At 40.3% G+C, this 22336-nt stretch overlaps 1 protein-coding gene across 5 annotated transcripts in view; it reads left to right on the forward strand.

Annotated features, from left to right (window-relative positions):
• The window catches only part of MBNL3 (muscleblind like splicing regulator 3), a 119963-nt gene that overhangs the window by 67444 nt on the left and 30183 nt on the right, over positions 1-22336 (forward strand). For all 5 annotated transcript variants that reach the window (XM_062183413.1, XM_062183415.1, XM_062183412.1 and 2 more), the window contains one exon: positions 20783-20947. In XM_062183413.1, the coding sequence (XP_062039397.1) occupies positions 20783-20947 (165 nt within the window). The remainder of the gene's footprint in view (positions 1-20782; positions 20948-22336) is intronic.

The raw sequence follows: 22336 nt of genomic DNA on the forward strand, positions 1-22336 counted from the left end.
CATTAGCTAGGAGTTGGATGGCAGTGCCCATATGGGATGTGGTGTCACAAGTGGTGGCTTTACCCACTACATCACAATGCTGGTCCCCAAGGTTTATGCTTATCACATACTGTACTTCGATGATGAACATAGAATTTTTTACAGATTTTATAAAAACATGATCTGTAGTTTTTTTGTAATTTCTTGATTATTTCAATTTTTTACTAGCCAGCACAGTGTCCCACATAGAAACAAATATCTTAACTTCAGCATAACTGAAATATTTTAAAACCATGTCCATCTTTATTCTGCCAGTACCCCACAGAGGAAGGATTTTGTTTTGGAATGTTGTCTTATTTTTCAAAGGAGCCTGAGTCTTGAGAAATGCCTTTTCCTTTGGTGAAGTAAGTAGAAGTCACAGAAGTAACCTTTGAAATATTTAGAGTGAAGCATGGTATCAGCAAGTGGCATAAACAGAAAAATGTTGCCTTGTAATGACACTGTAACAAGGCTTAAGCAAATCATGGGAACTACAGCTTCTGTCTCTCTCTTCCTCCAACAGTAAGCAGCAGCACTCAATTTGTGGGACTATGGGTTCTGGTTTACTACAAAGATTTGTATAAATGTACAGAGGTTATTTAGTACTGAAAGTCCTGCAAAGAGCACTAAGAGTTCTATATACATCCAATTCCCCAAAGAAATTATTCCTTCAACAAGCATTCATTGAAATCTATTACTGATTGGGCACTGGGATCAATCAGTAGGATGTGGAATACAAAGTGATGCAAGACATGGTTCTTCAGAGTCTACTGAGGTTACAAGGTTCAGAAAAGATGAGTGGTAAAATCTGGATTTTTGTTCCTTTATCTCAATAAAAGCCCACTGGAACTCAAAAAACAAAAAAAAAAAAGGACATGGTTCTTGTCTGAGCTCAAAGTATGCGGTTGCTTGTGTTATGTGCCATAAACCAGGCACAAAGTCATAGCCAGAAGTGTCCAAGGGGAGTAGCAGAGACTGGGATGACATCCAGCTGTGGTGGATAAAGATGCAGTCATGGCAGGGGTACTGTTCGAGGTATTCTTTGAAGAAGGGGATCAGAAATGCAGCTAATCTAAGCAAAGACAGCAAAAACTTTTATGTGTTTGGGCAGTTAAGTGAAACTCTGAGCTTAAAGTGCAGAGATATGGTCTTAGAAGTCAGTGAGGAGTGTGGGCTTTATTTTGTTGTTCTGAGAAAAGCAACCCATTTTTAAGCAGAGAAAAGACATCATGAGCCTTGGCAAGAAAACTGGTCGAGCAAAAGAGACTGGACAGAGGGAGGACTTTATAGAAAACCGGTGAAGTATCGAAGGCATGAAAAACTAAGGATTTGGATGAAATGGTGGTGATGGAAAGGGAAAGCTGGTGATGGAATCGAGATGCAGATGAAGGCAGCTTGGCTAAGGAGAGGGAGTTGACGCACTACCCCAGCCTGTTGCTCTTGTGCTCACCTTAACATCACAGTTCACTGAAGTTTAAGTGAAGATCTCTCACACAAGGGTACTTCACAATGTTCACGGGAAAAACAGAATGAAAAGATAAGTTTATTTCGGTGCAAAAAAAAATTAAGATTTATTTATTTATTATAGAGGCAGAGTTACAGACAGAGGGAGAGACACAGAGAGAGAGGTCTTCCATCCACCGGTTCACTTCCCAAATGGCCACAATGGCCGGAGCTGAGCCAGGCTGAAGCCAGGAGCCAGGAGCTTCTTCTAGGTCCACCACATGGGTGCAGGGGTCCAAGCACTTGGGCCATCTTCTGCTGCATTCCCAGGCCATTAGCAGGGAGCTGGATAGGAAGAGAAGGAGGAACAGCTGCGACAGGAACCAGTATGCATATGGGATACAGGTGCTGCAGGCAGAGGCCCAAACCTACTATGCCACAGCGCCATCCCCCCCAAATTTTTAAAATCCTCGCTTAGTTTTTACATAACATGTACTTTCCATGAACTTTTTGAAGATCCCTGAGCATTATAGAAAAGTGTTAGATATTTTCCAAATGTTGTTTCTGAGCACTTTCACTGTAGTATGTAGGCTTTTAAAAGACAATTCTGAATGCCCACCATCAAATGTCATTTTTAAATAATTAGTATGCCAATCTAGTATTGTTAAAGCATTTTTTTGTTTTAAAATGTTTGAATTATATAAACTGATGGATACCTTGTAAATCAAGATATCTTTGAAGCATGTTTAGTTCTAATAAGGTCATTCTGAGTCAAGAACAAGGTTATAATGTGCAGAAAAGTGTTAGGTGAGGTGACTTCCTAGTCCAATAAAAATATATATTTAAAGTCAATAACTTGTTGAAAGTACACAGTGATGTTTTTAAAGTCCCAAGAGTTTGAATAAAGAAAAAGAAAAGTTCTGATAGAACCTATGCATTGACACTTTAAAAAAAAAACAAACTCAATACCGAGAATTTAATCTGTGCTAGTGCTTTTCCTTTGTTTAAAGGTGTATTTATTTGTTTTGAAAGGCAGAGTAATAGAAAGAGAGGGAGAGACAGAGAGATCTTCCATCCTTTGGTTCCTTTCCTGAAATGGCCACAATGGCCAGGGCTGGGCCAGGCTGAAGTCAGGAGCCTGGAACTCCATCTGGGTCTCCCACATGGGTGGGAGGCTGCTTTCCCAGGTACATTAACAGGGAGCTGGATAAGAATCAGAGTACTGGGGACTAGAACTAGAGCTCTGATATGGGATGCTGGTATTGCAAGTGGCAGCTTAACCCACTGTGCCACAATGCCAACCCTGTAATCTACTTTTCTTTAAAATGTGAAAATAAAGGGCCTGTGTTTTGGCATAATGGGTAAAACAGCTGCCTGCAACACCAGCATCCCATGTGGGTGCTGATTTGATTCCTGGTTGCTCCACTTATGATCCAGCTCCCTGCTAATGTGCTTGAGACAGCAGCAGAAGATGATCCAAGTCCTTGGACCTCTGGTCCCACATGAGAGACCCAGATGGCTATTGTGGTCATTTGGGAAGTGAGCCAGAGGATGGAAGATCAATCTCTCTCTCTCTCTCTCTCTCTTTCCCCCTCCCCCTCTCTCCCTCTCTCTCCCTCTTTTTCTGTCTCTCCTTCTCTGTGGCTCTTTAAAATAAATAAGTAAACATTTTAAAAATGAGAAAATAAGAAAATAATTTTCAGATAGACTTTCTAAGAAAAGATAGCTAGGCTTATGAACTTTATCCTTAAGTTTGTAGTTAGCCAAATTTTTTATACCTTCTTCATCTTCATCTCCACTGCTGGATAGTGGTTGCCGATTTTCAGAACACACGATCATGAGGCCATGATGGAATCCTCAGTAATCAAGATATGATTCACATTTGAATAACTCACTCTGTTTTCAAAAACATGAATGGGTTCTGGGAAATTTTAGAGAAGTGTTTCAACAGAGAAGAAAACTTGAAATGATTTGAGTTATTTGCCAGCATTCAACTCATAAGAACTTTTGGCAATGATTTTCATAACTGAACTGATGTATCTTTTTGTTGCTTTTAAAAAATATTTATTTATTTAAAATCTAGTGAGAGAGAGAGAGAGAGAGGGAGGGAGGGAGGGAGAGAGAGAGAGAGAGAGGGAGAGAGAGAGAGAGAGAGAGAGAGAGAGAGAGAGAGAGAGAATCTTTCATTTGCTGGCTCACTGCCCTGTTGGCCACCAAAGCCATGATTGGACCAGGCTGAAGCCAGGAGCCAAGAACTTCCTCTGGGTCTCCCAAGTAGGCGACAGGGGCCAAAGCACATGAGCCATCTTCCAGTGCTTTCTGAGGTGCATTAGCAGGGAGCTGGATCAGAAGTGGAGCAGCTAGGTCTTGAACGCTGCTCATATAAGATGCTGGTGCTGTGAGTAGCAGATGAACCTGCTGTACCACAACACTGACCTCATGACCTGTAAATGTTAATAGGTAGCTGGTGAAATAAAACCAAAACCACTTCCTCAATTTGACAGAATTCTCAAATTGACAATTTCGCACTCTGGTGGCATGTGACATTTATCCTGTCTGTTCCCATGATAGCAGTTGTGCTCTTTGGGTTTGCTATAATGAACCTACTGGGAAAGTATCTTTTCTTTTAAGTCATTTCCCAGCCTTTCTGGAAGAAGGCAACTGTATGGTATAAGAGTCAGTCAACAAGGGAAGAGGCTAATTGTATTTCTGCTCTCCTTGTTTGAAGTTTATTAAGCTACCTGAGTGTTATTCTTTTAGACATATTCATGAATGTATTCTGTGCATTCCACTATTGCAAACTGGGGGCTTCAGGTTAAAATAGGCTCCGGTGATATCGTGATGTACAGTTAGTGCAGCTGAGGCTCTTCATACCATAGATATGACTTGATTCATTTTCTTTACTAGGATAGAGAAAGTGGTGTTTGTGGTGTGTTTTCCCCTGCTGTCTCACTGAATGGGCAGCTAATGAAGTTTGTATTCAGTGCTTGTTTTCATGTTTCAAATTTTATTGATATTTTAGGTGTGGATTTATGCACTCAGAATTGGGTCATTCACTTATTTGATATGACAAGTATTTTCCTCCTTTGAGTTTGTTTTTTTTTTTTCCAGATTTTTTTAGGGGATGAGGGAAAGAGATAATGCTGCCAAATGATTGGGGTTTCTGTGATGAATAAAGAGAGAGAGTGAGAAATTATTAGAAATTTTTTTTTTGCCTGGATTTGAGTACAAAGCAAATACTCAGACTGAGAAGAGTAATCTGGAGAGGTTTGTAGAGCCAATGAAGTGGCATGTAATACAGAGTTCTCATATTCTTATATTAGCTTTTATAAACATTAAGTGAATGTGTTTCCTAGAAATAGAAGAGATTTTTGAGAAACCCAGCCCTTCTTTTTCTTGACCTGGACTGGGTTTCTTTTCCATGACTGCTAACATCATTAGTGCTATCAGAAATGGGGAATTAAGATGCCCAAATCCCTTCAATGTGACCTTTCGGATACTGAATTATCAGTAGCATTAGAAAATGTGAATAAAGAGGTGGATTTATTGTTGGGTAGGACAGTATGACCTTAATGGCAGTTTTCAAAATTGTGGTGAGCAGACCAGCAGTACCAGCCTTACCTGGGTACTTGTTCAAAAGAGAATTGAAAATGAATCTTGATGTGAATGGAAGGGGAGAGGGAGCGGGAAAGGGGAGGGTGGCGGGTGGGAGGGAAGTTATGGGAGGGGGGGAAGCCATTGTAATCCATAAGCTGTACTTTGGAAATTTATATTCATTAAATAATAGTTTAAAAAAAACAAAATGGAAATTCTTAGCCCATGCCTACACCTACTGAATCAGAAGCTCTGGAGTAGGCCTGGCACTTTGTGTGTCAAGAAATCTTTCAGGGACTGGCATTGTGGCACAGTGGGTTAAGCCACTGCCCAAAATGCCAGCATCCCAATATAGGAATGCCAGTTCAAGTCCTGACTGCTCTGATTTCAATCCAGCTTTCTCCTAATGCATCTGGGAGGAAGCACAAGATGGTCCCAGTGCTCCGCCCCTGCCACCCACTTGGGAGACCTGGATGGAGTACTGAGCTGCTTCACTTTGGATCAGCCCTGGCTATTGTGGCTGTTTGAGGAGTGAACCAGCAGGTGGAAGATTCTCTCTCTCTCTCTCTCTCTCTCTCTCTTGTGCGTGTGTGTTAGTGAGTGTGTGTTAGTGATTCTGCTTTCAAATAAATAAATGTTTTTTTTTAAAAGAAACCCTTTTGGTGGTTTACATGAACACAAAACTTTGAGAGGGATTGGTTTCGAGAGAACGTAAGGAAAGTTCAGGAGGGTGTTAATTAAGGCTGATGTTTCAAAGTTTCAGAATTTTCAACTCCCTGTTGTTTCCCCAGTGCTGCTGCTTCCCTACCCTCTTGTGCAAATGCCATCTTTCGGGGGTTATTGTTTATATTCAGATCTGAGGGAAGGGAAGTGGCATCTGTTCTGGAAGACTTATGTCTCTAGGAAGACATAAAATATCTAGGAAGGATATTTTATCTCTCTCCCCAAGGAACGTCACAGTGTTTTTGAGCTGAGAGAAGGCCTAAAGAGGGACTAAATGAAATACAGCACTTCATTCGTGTAATCCAACATTTCTCCAAATTCCTTGGCCTTAGAATCCTATTGTTGTAAAGCATGTAGACATCTCTCATGGAATATTACATGATAGGTGATTGGGAATGAATTATGTTACTGTCTAAATATGTGAAACCAAAAGGAAAGCAAATTGTTTTATTTAATATTGCATCACTTAGCACTTTCTTTTTAAAGATTAGTGACTCTTTTATGCTCAAATCTATATTGTTGCTAGCAACCACAAATGGACTTTCAAAGTTTCATTGCAGCAAGTGGGAGGAAAAATATGCATGTGTGAGTGTGTGTGTGTGTGTGTATATATATATATGATGGTCAAACATATTTCCCATGTTTGAGTCATTCTTGGCTCAAAAAATTTTAAAAAATGAAAAATTGGCTCATTTATAAACAGTTTTATAATGAAATTGTTTTATTATTTTACCAATTCAAATAAATGTTATTAAGATCCCTTTACTGTTCTTAGCTGTTCGTAATTTTAAGTGCACTTAGCATCTTCTCTTCCAGTCCATTATTTGTTTTGCTTTATCTTTCTAACTTACCAAGGGAAAATGAGTTATCTGATTTCTTTTTTTAAAAGATTTTTTTAAATTTATTTGAAAGACAGTGTTACAGAGAGAGGTAGAGACAGAGAGAGGCTGATTTCTTATTATCATTTTAACATATATTATAAATAAAATGGAACAGTAATGGTGGCAAGCTTAGAATAAAACATTATCACTCAAAGCATGCGATACTCCAAGAGTTTTCATATGATAGAAATTACTTTGAATGTTTTATGGTTGTAAGGTGAATTTTCCTTATTCACATCTTGAGGCAAAAACTTGTGTTAGGAGGGACACTGTGATGCTGTGGGTTATTCTGCCTCTTGGGATACTGGCATTCATAGCAGAGTGTGTGGTTTGAGTACCAGGTACTGCATGCCCCTATTCTGGCTCCTTGCTAATGCTCTTGGGAGGCAGTGGGTGATAACCCAAGTACTAGAGTTCTCGCCACCCACATAGGAGACCCAAATGGAATCCCAGGCTTCTAGCTTTAGCCTGACCTAGCCCTAGCTGTTGCAGGCATTTGGGGAGTGAACCAACAGATGGACGATCTCTCTCTCTCTCTCCTCCTGCCTCTCTCTGTGCCATTTTACCCTTTAAATAAATAAATAAACATTTTTTTAAGTTGGTAAAGGATCATCTCTTGATAAACTAGTCCCCTAAATGGGCACTGGGTTATTGCTCACTGAAAAGAAAAAGGAGCAATAATTATTGTCCCCTTTTAGTTATTTGCAAGGGTGAGATTAAAGTCTGAATCTGCTTCTTTATCCTCTGCCATTTTACATGCTATGCCGTTAAACTGTGGAAGCAGTAACTGTTTAACAATCATATTCAGTTCTAATGAGAGAAGCAATCTTAATTTTTAAACATGTATAAATTCCATCCCTAGGCACATGATAATTTATATTACTCATGTAATCAAGAATTTCAGGTATAATAATGCATTACTTCTTGTGGGGAGGTGAAATTATTTAAAAGTAGTTATAAGCAGGTGCCGCGGCTCACTAGGCTTATCCTCCGCCTGCAGCGCCGGCACACCGGGTTCTAGTCCTGGTTGGGGCGCCAGATTCTGTCCCGATTGCTCCTCTTCCAGGCCAGCTCTCTGCTGTGGCCCGGGAATGCAGTGGAGGATGGCCCAAGAGCTTGGGCTCTGCACCTGCATGGGAGACCAGGAGGAAGCACCTGGCTCCTGGCTTCTGATCAGCATAGCAGCCATTTGGGGGGTGAACCAACGGAAGGAAGACATTTCTCTCTGTCTCTCTCTCTCACTGTCTAACTCTGCCTGTCAAAAAAAAAGTAGTTATAATGTGTCTGAGTTTCTAATACTTAATTCTTAGGAAACATTTTAGTTCTATTACAAAGAACTAATAAAGAAAAACAATTTTTTTTTTACATTTTGTACTTATTTTACTTCCAAGGATGGTAAATTTTACTTTGTTCCTATATTCTTTTAAAGAATTTATAAAATACGTAATGCAGGAATTGTGCCTAGAGAAGTTAATTAATGGAATTGGAAAATAATTTACCCATGATCCAAAAGTAATTAGAATCTGAGACACTTAAATTCCAACCTATCCCTCTTTCTAATAAAATATTACATTCACATTAAAATTTAAATATATTTCATCTTTGCTTAGAAACAAACACATTAGAAGTCAGAGCATAAAGAGCGTGTGACCTGGTTTCGAATACTCGGTTCATATTACCATGGATTTATTTCTTATTGTTCTCATTTTCCCTATCCTACTGTCTTTAAAAGTTTGAGTACAGTCTTGGGCTCTGCATGCTCACTTGTCTAGCCCCTTCTTGTAAGAGCCAGATTTCCTACTGTCATTGGCAAATGCTTGTAATACTACATTTTTTAAAGCTGTGGGCAAAAACCTAAATAATAAATTGTAGAATAAAATTATGATGGTTACCTTATTGACATGTTTACATGACACAGTCACATATTCTTTTGTATGTGAAAAACTTTACAATTTTATTTGGTGAATACATTTTAAGGCATTTTGTTTACTTATGGGGTAAAATCACACACAGACACACACACACACAGAGGCAGAGACAGAGAGAGCTGCCACCTGCTGGTTCACTCTCCAAATGGCTGCAAGGACCTCCCAAGGCAGGAGCAGAAGCTGGGAGCCAGGAACTCAACCTGGGTCTCCCAAGTTCTTGAACATCACCTGCTGCCTCCCAAGGTGCTCATTGACAGGAAGTTGGAGGCCACATAGAACGTAGATACTCCTATATGGGATGAAGGCATCCCAGTAATATTTACTTGACCAACAAGAAATTGCCAATATGGAAAAGAAAATATATAAACACAACTCTTGGTCATAGGCTACATTTAAAGTACAGAAAAAATCAAACCTTAGTTTCAGTTCACCCTCACTTTGCACTATCTCAACATGTACCTAGTTTATGGTCATTAAATAAAACACCCGGCTAAAACGGAGCTTATAATGGGATTGTATTTTGTGAGGTAGTGTGTGTAGTTTATGTGAGTTCTCATTTGTCTGGGTTCTCCGCCATGGGAGCAGCAACTGTTTGACAATCATCTGGTTCTGATAGAAAGAGAATGCTTCTTCTTTTAGAATAGAGGGCGATGAAATGCTTTAGGGGAACACTTCATCCCATTTTCTGATAAGGTTGGCCTTTTGTCATCTTGTGGGGTCTCTCTAGCTTTGTGACAGTGTCAAACCCACAGCACTCAGACACTAGTAGTCTAAGTGAACTTGCCTTTGAACGGCACTTGGGTGTTTCCAAAAGGTTCTTCTCTTAGGGTGGTCACCAAGTGCACAGGCCAAGTGTTTCATCAAGTTGTACTTCTACCAGTCTCCTATCTGCATGGGATATTGCCAGACTATTCCCTTACAAAAAGATATATTTGGAAATATATATTTATTTGGAAAGCAGAGTTACAGAGAGAGGAAGAAAGACACAGAGAGAGAGACGGGGAGGAGGGAGAGGGAGAGAGTGAGAACTATCTTCCACCTGCTGGTTCACTCCCCAGATTTCTGCAATAACCAGGACTGGACCAGGCAGAAGCCAGGAGCAGGAGCTTCATCCAGGTCTCCTACGTGGGCCATCTTCCGTTGCTTTCCCAGGAGTATTAGCAGGAAGCTGGATGAGAAGTGGAGCAACCGGGACTTGAACTGGTGCCCCACATGGGATGGCAGAATCAAAGGTCACGGCTTAACCCTGTATGACACAGTGCCGACCCCAGACTGCTCCTTTTGTCAGGTCATGGTCATTTGTGCTTAAGCTCTAGTGAGCTACCACCTGAATATTTGATGTTGTATCTCCCAAACTAATTGGCATTATGCAATTGTGCAAAATGTTACTAGAGCTAACCGGGAAGATGAGAAATAATGGATTTTGAACATTTGGTTACCCTGTCTTATTTGTTTTAGGGTCAATGAAGAGCCCTAGGTATGTATCAGACTATCCCATTTGCCACATACTTGTCTGCTAAGTACTTTCTGGACATAGCTGCCAGCCAATTGATGTGCCATCTTTCCTATGATCTTAGAGAGACAACAGTAGCCTGGGAAGTAGAAATATCTGTTGTTTTTGTCCTAAATATTTATTTTATTTATTTGAAAGACAGAGTTAGAGAGGAGGAGAGTCAGAGAGAGAGAGAAAGAGATCTTCCATTTGCTGGTTCACACCCCAAATGGCCACTGGTCCAGGCCCTATGCCGGTGCCAGTTAAATTTCTTTTATTAAGATTTATTTATTTATTATTTGAAAGACAGAATTACAGAGGCAGAGAGAGAGGCAGAGAGAGAGAGAGAGAGAAAGCGGGGGGTGGGGGGGGTGGTCTTCCATCCCTGGTTCATTCCCCAAATGGTTGCTGTGGCTGGAGCTGAGCTGATCTGAAGCCAGAAGCCAGGAGCTTCTTCCAGGTCTCCCACGTGGGCAGGGGCCCAGGCACTTGGGCCATCTTCTACTGCTTTCCCAGGCCGTAGCAGAGATCTGGATCAGACGTGCAGCAGCTGGGACTTGAACCAGAGCCCATATAGGATGCCGGCACTGCAAATGACAGCTTTACCCGCTATGCCACATGCCGGCCCCGAGTTAAATTTCTTTAGCCAAAAGAAGACTCATGCTTAACAAGAGAAGGACTGATTTTCATCTTTGTGTCCCTAATTACAAAATGCAGAAGTAAATCAATAACTACGTCTGCCCTTTATGTAATCTTTGGGTGGAGGGGTATGTGGCTGACTACAGAGACATAATTATTTAATTTATTCTTAGAAATACACTATGACCTGCAAAGATAAATTGTTCAAATGTGAACAATACCGATTGCCTTTCTTATATTCTCCTTATACATTTTTCTAAGTTAATTTCTTCTTTGAAACTTTCTTTTTACCTAAGGACGGGAAATTGAATTTTGCCAAGTGGAAACCCCGTGGTTTAAGCTTAGTGTAAAAGCAAGACCCTTGGGAATTGACAAGATTGGCAAATACCTTCCTGCTTCTCAAGTTTTAGTGCAGTGAAACTCTCTTGAGACCTTTAAGTCATGGAAAACCTAAAGTAACTGGCATGGTTTCAAGGTACAGAAGTCACAGTGAGGATCGGAAGTGGAGCAGCTGGGATTCGAACCTGTGTCCATATGGGATGCCAGCCCTGGAGGTGGCAGCTTAACCTGCTGAGCCACACCACTAGCTCCTCAATCAGTGTTTTCATAAGGATATTCTTTTTGGTGAAAAGGGGGGTGATTAAACAGTGTTGGGAAATGCTGGGTTGAGAAAAGTTAACAGATTTCTTGACCTTAGCATTGTATGAGAACCTGCATTGTTCTCTGGTGTGCTGTCAGTCTCTAAGAGGAATACAGAATGGTATCTCTTACAACCACTGCAGTGGGAAGACTCAGCTTTTGAAAATCCTGTCTTGGGACTGGTGGTCTGCAGTACACACTCTGGCAAAGGCTGAGCTAAAGGGTCGCTAAGAGGCTTTCCAGCTGTCTCACTTAATAGTTCAAGGATATGCCTCTAAGTGTGCAAACTTCCCCAGCAGAGTACAATTGCAGTCTTTCTGACCTTACTAATTCTCCCTCTTTGATAATTGCAGTGAAAGTGTTTGCATTCTTAATGAGTAAAAGATAAATTCAAGACTGTGTCAAGTAATTGATTCCTTAATGTCTACCTTTGCCACTTTTGTGACAGTCTGTAAGGCAGGATTATTATGGATAGCCATTTTCCCTGAATATATTATTTGGCTCATTAGAATTAGCCATACCCCTCTAGTTTTCTCTCTCTTAATATAACTAATCAAGGACAGATTGTAAAAGATATCTAGGCAAAAAGTATTCCTCTGTGTGTTTTGAAAGTGTGAGTGCACAGATAGTATATGCACATTTAGAAACATGATACTAAGCAGTCATTTCCTGGGCTTTAATAAGTGACTTTTGCTTGATTTTGAGTATTCCGTAGAAAAAGCTGAACCAAAAAGCTAGCCCACCTCTTAAGCCTGTATACACAAATAAGAAACTTCAGAAGCAAAAATGTTATCTTGATGTGCTCAAAAAACATTCTTTACATTTGGAGTCAGAAATTAGGCAAGTCTGGGTCACACACCCTGCCCCTCCTGGTTCTAACCTAAAGGGGGAGCTCCAGCAGGCATTAAGGTCATTTGCATATACAGTGGCGCCACTGTGGGTGGGAAGGTGGAGTGGCTGATAAAGTAGCAACTTGGTGGGAGGAGCTACCAAAGCTTTGGGTGGGAGGAGCTATACTATCAAAAATATCTTTCTCCACCAGCCAACTTCCTTAAGTTCCTTGCAGCTGATCAGGTAAGTCTTCTGCTTTACTCTGGACCATTGAAGGAGAGAGTTCTCTCTTAGGAGAAAACCAGGGCGAATTCCCTTGAGGGGGGCTGCCTACCTAGGCCCTTAAGGTAAAAAAGGCGAAGTGCGTTTTCGAGGATTTGACTTTATTTAGTTCAACTCACCAGGGTAGAAGAACAGATAGGGGAGAAAGTTGCCAGATGAGATATTGTGTTGGGTCTACTTACACCAAGCAAAAAATATTGTTTATCCGAAATTCAAATGTAACTGGGAGTCTTGTATTTTTATTTGATAAACCTGGCATCCCTAGATAGAATTCCCCTGGAGAAGCCGTAGCCGGGGGGGAAAAAAGGGGGGTCAGCTGCTGGCTTCTACAGTACCGTGGGAGGGGTCCGGGTGGTAGGATGTCCAGAAGAAGGAGGCAAAGGACCTCTCAGAGCAGATTTGATTGATGGGCCTTGTTTCAGAAGGAAGCCTATATGCTAAGTACTTTTTAAAGTTGTATGATTTTATGCGTGTTTTATTTCTTGGAGTAACACATTGAATGCCATTACTCCCCCCCCCCCTTTGTTTTTTTCTGTACTTAATGCCATTTTATGTTGGCTGTCTTAAACTGCTCTTAAGACAGCTCCTATGAATGCATTGCATCACGAATGCCTTCTGACTTTTATTAACTTGGTACTTTGTTAGGGGGTTCCAATCTGATTCTGGGTGTCTATTTTGTAAAGAAATAATGTATTCTTGATGAGCTTATTACTGACCAGACATGCAGTTAATATTTTTCTAAAGCAACTGAAGGTATTCAGTTAGAGCAGGATTAAAAACGTGCAACTGGCATGCCGGGCGGGGGGGGGGGGGGAGCAGATTTGGGGGGACTGATGGGGCATTCTTGCTTTCATTGCGAGGCGCAACTAGGAGTTTTAGTGTTCTTTGCTTTTCGAAAAAATGTCAAATAAAAACTTCAAGCTCATGCTTATTTGAAAAATAAATGTGAATGAAGCTGGATGGTGGGCCACCACGGAAAGCCAGGGACGTTTTTCCCTTGTAAGCCGGCATGTGCAGTAAACAGTCACAGGGAAGGCCCCGCTGGCTGGGATCTTCTTAAAGCCACATATTCCACCTTTTTGCCTAAGAATTTTCAGGGAATTTGACCTCCAGCTTGTTCAGAGAATTTGGGGTTGGGGGCAGGGCAGTTAGAGAACACAGTTTCTTCTAAACTGACCGTGCGATTAGATACGGATCTGTTGCTGCTGCTTTTTGTTCAGCCAGGGGGGCTTTGTGTCCCCGGGGGAGTTCTGGTGACCAGAGACCCCTGGAACTTGACCAACGCTTGTGTGCCTCCTGAGTGCCTGTTATTTCTTGTTCAGCGACAGTAAATGGCTAGCATTTTTCAGCCATCATGGGTGCATTTTCCTCAGGGTCTCTGTTCATAGCAAAAAAAGGAAAAAGTTATGAATTAGCTATTTTGGGGGGGACCTGAATAGAATAACGGTTTATTTGGAACAGAACCAGGAACAGCCTGAGTCATGTGTCGACTTCTCTTCTTGGAGGGAGAAAAAAGAACTTATAGAAGGACATAGAAAGAGAGCACAGTGGTTTAAGCCACTGCCGGCGTTCCTAGGCATCCCCTATAGGAACGCCGGAATGCCGGTTCAAGTCCCAGTTCCTTTTTTTTTTTTTTTTGATCCAGCTCCCTGCAAATGCTCCCACTCCCACGGAGTGGGGGCGGGGGGAGACCAGACAGAGTGGAGTTAGGCTTCTAAAACACACTTAGTGTTATGCCCGGTAAAATTACTCTCACAAAGTGCCACAGACTTGTATGGGTTGGCTACTAGTCACCAGGCTCCGATACATTCCTGAAGACTGAAAGATTTGGAAGACACAGTCCTGTCTTTAGATAGGCTCCAAGTCAAAACCGGGGGATAGGCATGTAAACCATTTATCGACGGACACAGTGATAAGTGCTATGACAAAACTGAGTACAAGGTGCACTTGGAGGCCCAAAGAAAGGATAGATAACTGAGAGTGGGGGTGGGAGGAATGGCTTCAGGACAGTCTCTACAGAGGAAGAGATATTCGGACTCAGAATCCATTTTGGGTGGTGAGAGGTTGAGAATTTGGCTTTTGTATTTGCTGAGCTGCTGGTGAATTAAGACAAATCACCTCATTCCTTTGGCCTTCATTTTATCTGAGATAAAGGTACACAAGATGTTCCCTACAATCCAGTTCAGCCCTAAAATGTTTCAATTCTTGGAATCAAATTATCGCAGTGGGCTCTTTCAGAACAACAGTGGGATTGTTGAACCTAATCTTCTCTTGGTTTTTGGAGGTCACAATTGAAAAAGCTTTCCAGATGCAGATAAGAAATAAAATTATTTTACTCTTTCCAGCTTCTTGTGTAGTCACACGTGATACCTACTTTGCACCAAAGCCATTGTTTTCTATGAATTGTGTCCAGAAAATAGGGTTCTGGGGCCGGCATTGTGGCATAGTGGATTAAGCTGCTGGTATCCTGTATCAGAACACCGGTTCAAGTCCCAGCTATGTCAGTTCTGATCCAGCTCCCTGCAAATGCCACAAGGGGGAGACTAGATTAAGTTCCTGACTCCTGGCTTCAGCCTGGACCATCTCTGGCTGAGATGGCCATGTAAAGAATTGAACCAGAGGATTGATCTCTCTCTCTCTCTCTCTCTCTCTCTCTCTCTATCTCCTCTTTCCTCCTTTGACACTCTGACTTTCAAAGAAACAAATCTTTAAAATCAAAGAAAAGAGATGGGATGCAGTACTGGCTAAAATGGTGGGGAGAGGTCTGTGTTCAGTTGAATTTGGCCTTCAGTATATTCTGGAAAAGGTGGATTAAACATTTTTCCCCAGATTACTTGCCAGCATTTCAAACTTAAAATAAAAGTTGTCTGTAGGAATTTCATGATACTCTTTGTGCATATATACCCATATTTATAGGTTATAGTATATTTGGAGGAGAAAATGATACAGATTATATCCATTTATGTAAAGACAGAATTCTAAGGGGGAGAAAATTGTCATTAGTATGCTGACATCTGGCAAATACTCAGTTTATGTTGATGTTGTCTCATTTATAGCTCTTTCAGGTTTTTCCTAGCTTTTAATAGGTCTGTGGTGGTTGCAGGAACCAGGCAAACCTAGTTCGTGCAATTTGTAGTTCTCAAATCACTGGTACTTTCTCTGAAAAGCCCTGGCTATGCACGTAAGTATGTTACTATGGGACGATATCAATAGGGATTTTCATTTAACACATGATCATTAAAACGGAATAACAGCGCTTTTCTTCATAGAACAAGTATCTGTTCCATGCCTTTATTTCATATTGAACTTTCAGCTCTGTGGTCTGGCAGATCAGTGGGATTATGTCTTTGAAAAGGTAATGTAGTTATATGAGAGAGGGTATAGGGGTTACTTTTTCCATATAACTCCAAATGCATTTCAAGAGGCAAGTCATTGTGCAAACATCTGTTTTTAAACTACTGTGACTGACAAAGGGTAATTTTCAGCTTCCTAGGGTCCTTTTCTTATTTTGATGGATGCTAGAGCTTTCTCTCATGAACATAAGTACATTTCACAGGGGTTTCTTACCACCACGTGCATGGGAAGTCTTGTATCTGACAGACTTCAGCTCTCATAACTCCCAAAACTTAGGTGGGATTTGAATCTCTACAATGCTACTTTTCTCTCTGAGTCAAAGGCTTTGTACTCATTTATGAAAAGCCTGAAGGTAGGAAAAAGGCAGTAGATTGAATTTGGGAGGTTTTGTAAAGGCTCTGCGACTTTTTCCTTTGTCGTCAACTTTTTGATGCAGATGTAGTTCAGAGATGTCATTGGCCATTTTCTCCTCCTGCTGCTTTTTGGCTGCATTTTCAGAGCCAGTAGATGCAAAAGGGGAGCTGGAAGATTCCTACGTGTAGGAGCACTTATTTCAGCAGAGAATCACTTTCCTATTGAATCACTTTGCTATTTTCTTAACTCAGTGACTCAGTGAAAGACCAGATGAGAATGACAAAATGAAGGCCAAAAAGAAATGTAAAACAGGGGAAATGTAAGTGAGCAGAAATGAGTTTGTACTCTAATCTCTTCGATGTTTAATTGTGTGTAGGAGAGAGAGAGAGAGAGAGAGAGAGAGATTGATTTGCATGTCTTGACTTGCCTTAACTGCTGTTTTTAGGATATAGCCTGGTCTGCCAGAGAATGGTGACTGTCACAGGTACAACATAAGAGTCATTTGAACTAGCACATGGCAACTCTGTACCTGCCAATTCCAGGAGCGATTTTTTTCAGAACCAAGATAGTGTCAGATTGTTATAGACTGAGCATTAACAGGGTATCCTGTGACCCTCTCAAGGCGGCGTAGCTGGCCTAGGAACCCATTGGAACCTTTGTAGTCCATAGTCACTGGTTTTCAAAAAGGACAAAAATCCCAGGTGATTACCTATTCTGCTGGAACAATCCCTCCCCCACCCCCACTTCGTCAGATCTGTGCACGATTTACCAAAAGTGCAATCCCCTACAAGGATTAGAAGTGTTACCAAATGTCAAAAACAAAGTTTGGTCCCCTCCGAATGCCAATTAACGTACTCTGGCCTATAATTAAGTTTGAGCTTCTGGAGGAATGAGTGCTCTACAGCGGAGATTTATTATCACCAAGTGTTGTGCCTGTAAATACATTACCCTGAGTTCTAAAGTCATTTTGAAAAAATATGAAGAGCTTGGTTTTCTTCTGAAACATTGTATTCCACAGATATCAGAGATATTAAATTCCTTGGTCTTCCCATCTATTGTTTGGAATGAAAATGCATATTTTTATAAGCTTTCTTTACCATAAGCAGCAGTCTCTGGTAAGGTGGCATCACAGCACATTTGCATTGTTATAGAATTAAATTATGGATTCTGTCATTCAAAAAAGAATGCTTTATAAATCAAGGAAAATCTCATAACTAAGATGAATAAGTTTCTTTAAATCCCATGCTACTTCATATTCCATGCTTTAGTTTTATAGCCCTACTTGATGTAATTTTTAAAGTGTAATTGCCTTTTTTCTCCTATTTCTGTGTACTATTTTTTTTGCTTTGTAAAAATGTCATCAGTTTCCCAAAAAAAAAGCTTAAGGAAAGTTACCATAGGTAAAGGGCAATGACATAAAAGCACAAAAGCATGTTTAATTCTTAATCTATATACTAACAGAAAATGTGTCAAATACCCTCTACTCCCCCCTTTCTCTCTCCGTCGCTCATTGCATTCAGTACAAGCGATATTAAAGTCCTAAATTCTAGCAAATGGTAAAATTCCACTTTTTCCTTCTTTTAACTGGTCAGTTGCTTGGAGTCCCTGACTATGAAAGGGAGTCCTCATTGTATTTTTGGTTTTTTGCTGGCATGGTTATACATTGAAATCTCCGGTTGTGTATGCTAACTGTGAGAAAGAGCAATCCAAAGCAGTCTTGCTCAGCAGCTGCCTAATTTCTTTTCTCACATGGTTATGTGACTGCCCCAAAGCATAGGGGGATTGGGCAATATCTGAGTATGCAGCAAGATGAAAAATAGTCAAAGGAGAAGGAAGGTCAGGAGTGGAGTTATTTAGACCTGATTAGGGGCAGGATATCCAAATGCAGCTGCAGTTGGTAATAAAAAGGACTGCAACGCAGAAGAGAGGTCAGAGGTAGAGATAGAGATTAAAGATCAGAACAATTGCAGGGATAGATGGGACTCTGGAACAACATCGTTTCTCCAGGGAAAAGAGATTAGAGAGCAGAAGATTTAGGACTGAGCCTTGGGGAAATCTTTAATGTTAGGGTGTGGGAGGGGGAAGAGAAACCCCAAAGTAGCATGCTTGACTGGAGAAGTCACAGAGTGCCACTGCCTCCTCCAGGCTGTTAATTCTGACCCAGATAACCTCACTTATGTGGGCGGAGGGTGTCCAATCCCAGTAGGAAATTCCTTGTGACTCTCTTTGCCTTGGTGCAGTTTATATGGCAGGAGTGCAAAACAGCTTGTGGTTTCTCTTGAGGTACATTGATGGGGATAAGACCTGCATTACTGGGATTTTTAGCATGTAGGACATTTTCCTTACAGTGCGTGAAGGTGCTGAAATTATGCAATTACTCTTGGACTACTTAGGAATTTGGGGGATTAGGTTAATATCATTCTCGGCTCTTACTACCAATAAATTTCTTTTCTGGCATTTGCGAAAACTTATAAAAGTACACTGAGACTGTTAAGATGTTATTGGATTTCCTAAATCATTTATATCAATTTAATTCATTAATGGGAGAAGTAAAAGGATCAAGTCGGCAAAAAACAGTAACACATCTTAATTTCTCACACAGTTTGATACTCAGCATCTTGCCAAGGGAAGCAAAACAATAGAGCCGCCTGGTCTCAGTGAACTAATACGGTTTGTGGGTATGAGGTAGAGTTGGATAAGAGGAATAAGTTCTAATGTCCTGTAGCACAGTAGGATAACTGGTTGACAATAGTTAATTGTGTATTTTGAAGTAGCTACTAGAGAGGATTTTAATTGTTCCCATCACAAAGAAATACATGTTTCAGACATGGCCATACCGATGACCCTAGTCTGATCATTGTACATTATAAAAATGTATTGAAATGTCACACTCTGCTCCATAAATATGTACAAGTATTATGTGTCTATTAACAACTTAAAAAATATTTTGAAGACTGATGAAAGCACCAAAAAACAGCAGTAGCAATTTATCTGACTTTGCATTATATGCTCTTTAAAAGTTTTGAAAGTCACACCTTGAATTTCAGTAAAATCATAGGGCTGCTTTAATAGTAAAATAACTAAATATGGAGAAGTGATTGCATAAATCACTTAAACATTATAAATAAAGGATATACATATAACGTGTTGAATGGAAACACTTGGTGAACTGACTTTTTTTCTCCTAGGAATTCAGGAGGCCTAGCAACTTACACTCTTGGGTTGAAAGACAGACAGAAAGAAAGGAGGGAGGGAAGGAGGGAGGAAGGGAAAAGGGAGAGGGAAGGAGGGAAGGAGAGAAGAGGGAGGGGGGGTGGGAAGGAGAGAAGAGGGAGAGGGAGGGAGGGAGGGAAGAGGGAGAGGGAGGGAGGGAGGAAAGAAGGGGGAGAGAGAGAGAAAGAAAAGAAAAGAAAGAATAGAAAGAAAAGAAAGAAAGAGAAAGGAAGGAAGGAAGGAAGGAAGGAAGGAAGGAAGGAAGGAAGGAAGGAAGGAAGAAAGAAAGAAAGAAAGAGAAGAGAAGTTTCCTTTTAATCTCTCCCTCTTCTTCCCCCATAGCCTAATGTGCTGTTAAGAGTCTTAGCATCTGTGGAAAAAAAAATCACTTGTCACTTGCACTTATCTTAATGGCTTATGATGGACCTAATGATCCAAATGAGAGACTCATTAGCTCCTTTGTATAGTGTTCATGAGTAAAACACAGTAACAGGCCACATTGTGCCAATGTAGTAAACAACTAGAACAGTGGCATCCTTTGCTGTCACATTAATAAACACCATAGTAGACAGTGGTGCCAGTAGTTAGGTGACACAAAAGGCATGTTCAGCTCCACAGGCCTGACATATTATCCTGTTGTGCAAGTGTTTAAATTCACAATAAAACCAAATCATTGAGACTTCCAAGTACAATATTGCCTCAGTTGTCAAAGTGATCTAGGGCATTGCCTTCAGAACATAATGAACAGCATGACTGGCAGTTATAAAAATTTATTCTTTGATTAACAGAATGTCATTGGATTTCAGGATGTTTCTCACATTGAATGGATTTGGGGAAAAAGAGCTTTGGAGCCTAGACTGTCCCAAGTACTAGAGTCCAAAATTTATGTACTTCTGCACGTGCAATTCTTAAATAATTTCTTGATTCTTTGTAAATGAATTCTGAATCTTGCTTAATTTGAACATGCACTTTACAACCCATGTTGGAATTTTTATTTAAATGTGTAATTATATGATGATATGCTATTCATAGTGTTTTATATTTTAAATATAAGTTGATGCATATCAAAGTAGAACAGAGCAGATTGGCTAAAAGAATGAGTTTGAATCAGACTAACTGGATTTTAGTTTTGGTTTTGTAACTTTGTAGCTGTGCATCCATGGACAAGTAACAGCCTTTTTTTTTGTCTGCTTCCTCAGCTTGAAGATGAAGATTATAAGTATCAATTTTACAGGATTAGTGTGAAGAGTAAATGAGTTAATTCACATAAAGCACTTACTACTTTTCCTGGCACATGCTAAGAGCTTGATCAAGAAACATTTATTAATGCTTTAATCATATCAGATTTTTAGAAATACAAAAGGAAAATCTGTCTGATTCTCCATTATCAGGGTCGGTGTACTCGAGAGAACTGCAAGTACCTGCACCCCCCTCCACACCTAAAAACGCAGCTGGAGATTAATGGACGTAACAATCTGATTCAACAGAAGACTGCCGCAGCCATGTTCGCCCAGCAGATGCAGCTTATGTTCCAGAACGCCCAAATGCCATCAATTGTGAGTCACAGCTGTGTCTTTGAAAGTTGCCAGCGATTGTCTTTTACAAAATTGTTTGAGAGAGAGAGAGAGAGAGAGAGAGAGAGAGAGAGCCAGAACCAGTGAGTGTGTACTGCCTCTGGTTTACTCCTCAAATGCCTGCAACAGCCAGGGCTGTGCCAGGCCAAAGCCAGGAGCCAGACACTCTGTCTAGGTCTCCTATGTGCATGATGGAGACCCAATTAGTGAATTCATCACTGCTGCCTCTAATAGTCTGCATTACCAGAAAGCTGGAATCAGAGAAGAACTGGGTAGCAAACCCAGGTCCTCCTGCATCTTGACAACTACACCAAACACCCATCCCAAACCTGTGTCTTTGAAAACTGCCACTGTGTGTGTGTGTGTGTGTTTAAGAACACATATTTACATTGGAATAACTTTCAAAGGTGTTGGAAAAGTTCCTTACAGGATTCAGGGTGCAAGCTAGTATGCTAATTAGCACTATAGAGCTGTGCATTTGAGGAGAGCAACCAGGTGTGTTGCACTGGAAATTTGCTTGCATTTTTGCATGAGTTCAGTTTATACAGCAACATCAATAAAGAAGAAGGTGAATTTTAAGATGAACAAATTTGATTATTATAACATGGAAATCTTTAAATTCTAAGACATTGATTCAAATGAAATTCTCTGTTCTTTGATAGAACTTTGTTGCTTTTTAATAAACTTCTTATTTTGAAATAATTTTAGAAATGTATTAAAAAGTTGCAAAAGTAGTACAGAGACTTTGTCTATTACCACTCACCCAGTTTCCCCCCTCCCCCCAAAGCCTGATATTACCATGGAAGTTTTGATTTAAAAAAAAAGAAACTGACATTTGCACATTATTATTACCTATACTGGCCTGGTATTTGATGATGGTTTTACTTTAATCTACATACAGTTTTCTTTTGCAGAAACTACGAATATGGCATCATTCTTGACACGTGTCTAGTATTTTTGTGGGACAGTAAGTTTAAATAGGTCCTGTAAGAAATAATAAAGCTATAACTGTTCATGCTGTCCTATTAGAATCCATCTTGTCCTGACATCTTAAAATATAACATTGTGTTTTGGTTCTATACCTCTCAAGGGAAATGCAAATGGTCCTTTTTCTGCTATGATTCTCCACATCTCTAAATTAGCTCAGTAGTTTCTCACTCCAATTCCATCTGGCTTGCTTCCTTTAAACCAGGAACAAAATAAATTTGAAAGGGTTATCTTACCTTTATGGTGTTTCCCATTCTGTAAGTGACTGCAGTAAGCACACTGAAAGCTTCAAGATTATATATATATATATATATATACATACATACATACATATATATGTGTATATATGCATATATATACTATAAAGCTTCAAGATTATATATA

This window comes from Lepus europaeus, chromosome X, assembly GCF_033115175.1.
Source record: "Lepus europaeus isolate LE1 chromosome X, mLepTim1.pri, whole genome shotgun sequence".
Lineage (NCBI taxonomy): Eukaryota > Metazoa > Chordata > Mammalia > Lagomorpha > Leporidae > Lepus > Lepus europaeus.